The sequence below is a fragment of the Etheostoma spectabile genome, unplaced genomic scaffold (assembly GCF_008692095.1).
Source record: "Etheostoma spectabile isolate EspeVRDwgs_2016 unplaced genomic scaffold, UIUC_Espe_1.0 scaffold406, whole genome shotgun sequence".
NCBI classification, from domain to species: Eukaryota; Metazoa; Chordata; class Actinopteri; order Perciformes; family Percidae; genus Etheostoma; species Etheostoma spectabile.
The window spans coordinates 150,086-153,005 of NW_022605605.1; the positions used below are offsets into that span (position 1 = coordinate 150,086).

The following is a 2,920-nucleotide window of genomic DNA, read 5'->3' on the forward strand; positions in this document are numbered from 1 at the left end:
TCTCCACCCACCCTTCTTACAGTTTTTATGCTAAGCTAGGCTAGCTGTCCAGAAAGATTTTATGACCCTAGTAAAATAACACTTCCTGTTCTTCTTCTTCTTCTCTGCAGAGCTGGCGGCGGAGTTCATCGCCCGTCCTCAGAACCAGGAAGTGGTGGAGGGTGAGAAGGCGGAGTTCGCCTGCTCCGTCTCCAAGGAAACGTACGAGGTGAAGTGGTTCCGCGGCGAACAGGAAGTGGAAGAGGGCGAGAAGTACAGCGTGGTCAGCGAGGGGAAGAGGAGGGCTCTTATTGTGAAAGGCTGCGAGCGGAAGGACGAGGGCGGCTACGTGGCTCAGATCGGCAGCGTGAAGGCCTCCGCCGAGCTGTATGTGATCGGTGAGTACCGGCGTATTTCACAATAAAAGCACCCGGACCTATTTCACAATAAAAGCACCCGGACCTATTTCACAATAAAAGTACCCGGACCTATTTCACAATAAAAGCACCCGGACCTATTTCACAATAAAAGCACCCGGACCTATTTCTCAATAAAAGCACCCGGACCTATTTCACAATAAAAGTATCCGCCGAGCTGTATCTGATTGTTGAGTACCCCGAAGTATTTCACAATAAAAGCCACCGACTAATTTCAAAATAAAAGTATCCGCCAAGCTGTATGTGATCGGTGAGTACCGGACTTATTTCACAATAAAAGCACCCGGACTTATTTCAGAATAAAAGTATCTGCCGAGCTGTATGTGATCGGTGAGTACCTACCTATTTCACAATAAAAGCACCCGGACCTATTTCTCAATAAAAGCACCCAGACTTATTTCACAATAAAAGCACCCAGACTTATTTTACAATAAAAGTATCCGCCGAGCTGTATGCGATCGGTGAGCACCCGGACGTATTTCAGAATAAAGCACCCCAACTTATTTCACAATAAAAGCACCCTGGACTAACTGTATTTCAAAATAAAAGTATCCGAGTAGCTGTATGTGATCTGTGAGTAGTATTGAGTGGATTACACTTTTTCAACAAAGTATTTCTTCCTTTTTCCATAATTATGTCGTTTTTTGTCATTTTTTTTGTCATTTTTCTAAAGTTTTTTGTATTTTTTCAAATTTGTGTTGTTTTTTTTAAAAACTTTTTTGGCGCTTTTTCAAAGGTCTCAAATCAGTTTGGGTTTTTTGTTCGGAGAAAATAAAGCCAACGAAGACATTTTTCTCTCTTTTTAACATTTTCATTGCTTTTTTTGACTTATTGGTTCCTTCCTCCTCCTTCTTCCTCCAGAGAAACTGAGGATCATCACGCCGATTAAAGACGCGGCGGTGAAGGAGGGAAGTGAGATCGTCTTCAACTGCGAGACGAACACGGAGGGAGCAAAGGCCAAGTGGCTGAAGAACGAGGAGACCATATTCGAGAGCAGCAAGTACATGATGGCCCAGCGGGACAACGTCTTCTCTCTGAGGATCAGAGACGCCCAGAAGGCCGACGAGGCCGTCTACACCATCAGCCTGACCAATCAGAGAGCAGAGCAGGCCAAGAGCACCGCCAGCGCCAAAGTGGCAGGTAAATATCAGGACCGGTCACTTGGTATCTTTCAACCTGGACTTCATGTCTCTGAGTGTCTCATAGAACAACAATCTCTGAAACTGGTCCAGTATTAGACCAGAACCAAGCTGTAATGCAACCCAAACCCACCAGACTCCATGTAAATACCATCTTTTAGTTTATGAGCAATCTTCACCAGACTCCATGTAAATAATCCATACTTTTAGTGTGTATAGAGCAGCATATCTCCACCAGACTATGTAAATAATCATACTTTTAGGTGTATAGAGCAGCATATCTCCACCAGACTCCATGTAATAATCATACTTTTAGGTGATAGAGCAGTATCTCCACCAGACTCTGTAAATAATCACTATTTAGGTGTATAGAGCAGCATATCTCCACCGACTCATGTAAATAATCACTACTTTTAGCGTGTATAGAGCAGCATATCTCCACCAGACTCCATGTAAATAATCACTACTTTTAGCGTGTATAGAGCAGCATATCCCCACGACTCTATGTAAATAATCACTACTTTTAGCGTGTATAGAGCAGCATATCTCCACAGACTCCATGTAAATAATCACTACTTTTAGCGTGTATAGAGCAGCATATCTCAACCAGACTCCATGTAAATAATCAACTACTTTTAGCGTGATAGAGCGCATTATCTCATAGATCCATGTAAATAATCACTACTTTTAGCGTGTATAGAGCAGCATATCTCCACCAGACTGTTGGTGTTGAACCTCTGTTCTGTCTCCTTCAGAGGAGAAGCTGAAGTTCCTGAGGCCCATCGAGGATGTCGAGACCCAGGAGAAGAAGACGATCAGCTTCTCGTGCGAGGTGAACCGTCCCGAGGCAACGGTCCGCTGGCTGAAGGCAGGACAGGAAGTGACGCTCAGCAAGCGGCTGGTGTACCGCGTGGATGGCCTGCGCCACACGCTCACCATCAAGGACTGCGCCATGGAAGACGAGGGCGAGTACACGGCCGCCGTCGGGGACGACAAGTGCGCCGCCGAGCTGATCATCAGCGAGGCGCCCACCGACTTCACGGCGGCGCTCAAAGACACGACCGTCACCGAGTTCGAGGACGCCGAGTTTGTCTGCAAGCTGAGCAAAGAGAAGGCGTCAGCCGTGAAGTGGTACCGGAACGGACGGGAGATCAGAGAGGGACCCAGGTAGGACTATTACACTCATATATACATATACATACAGTATATATATACATATATATACACAGTATATATATGTATATATATTACAGTTATTAACAAAATGGAGCATTTAGGAACCGGTATCAAAGTCTCTGTGATGATAGCGGGCCCTGATTAATAAGCAGATGTGCAGAGTGACCTTTGACCTGTGTGTGTGTGTGT

General features: G+C 45.3%; 1 protein-coding gene across 1 annotated transcript in view; it reads left to right on the forward strand.

Moving 5' to 3' along the window:
- The window catches only part of LOC116686626 (titin-like), a gene marked incomplete in the record, with an annotated part of 242,683 nt that overhangs the window by 97,964 nt on the left and 141,799 nt on the right, over nt 1-2,920 (forward strand). Inside the window, 3 exon segments of the mRNA XM_032511647.1 lie at nt 111-377; nt 1,278-1,556; nt 2,311-2,722. Coding sequence (XP_032367538.1) covers nt 111-377; nt 1,278-1,556; nt 2,311-2,722 — 958 coding nt within the window.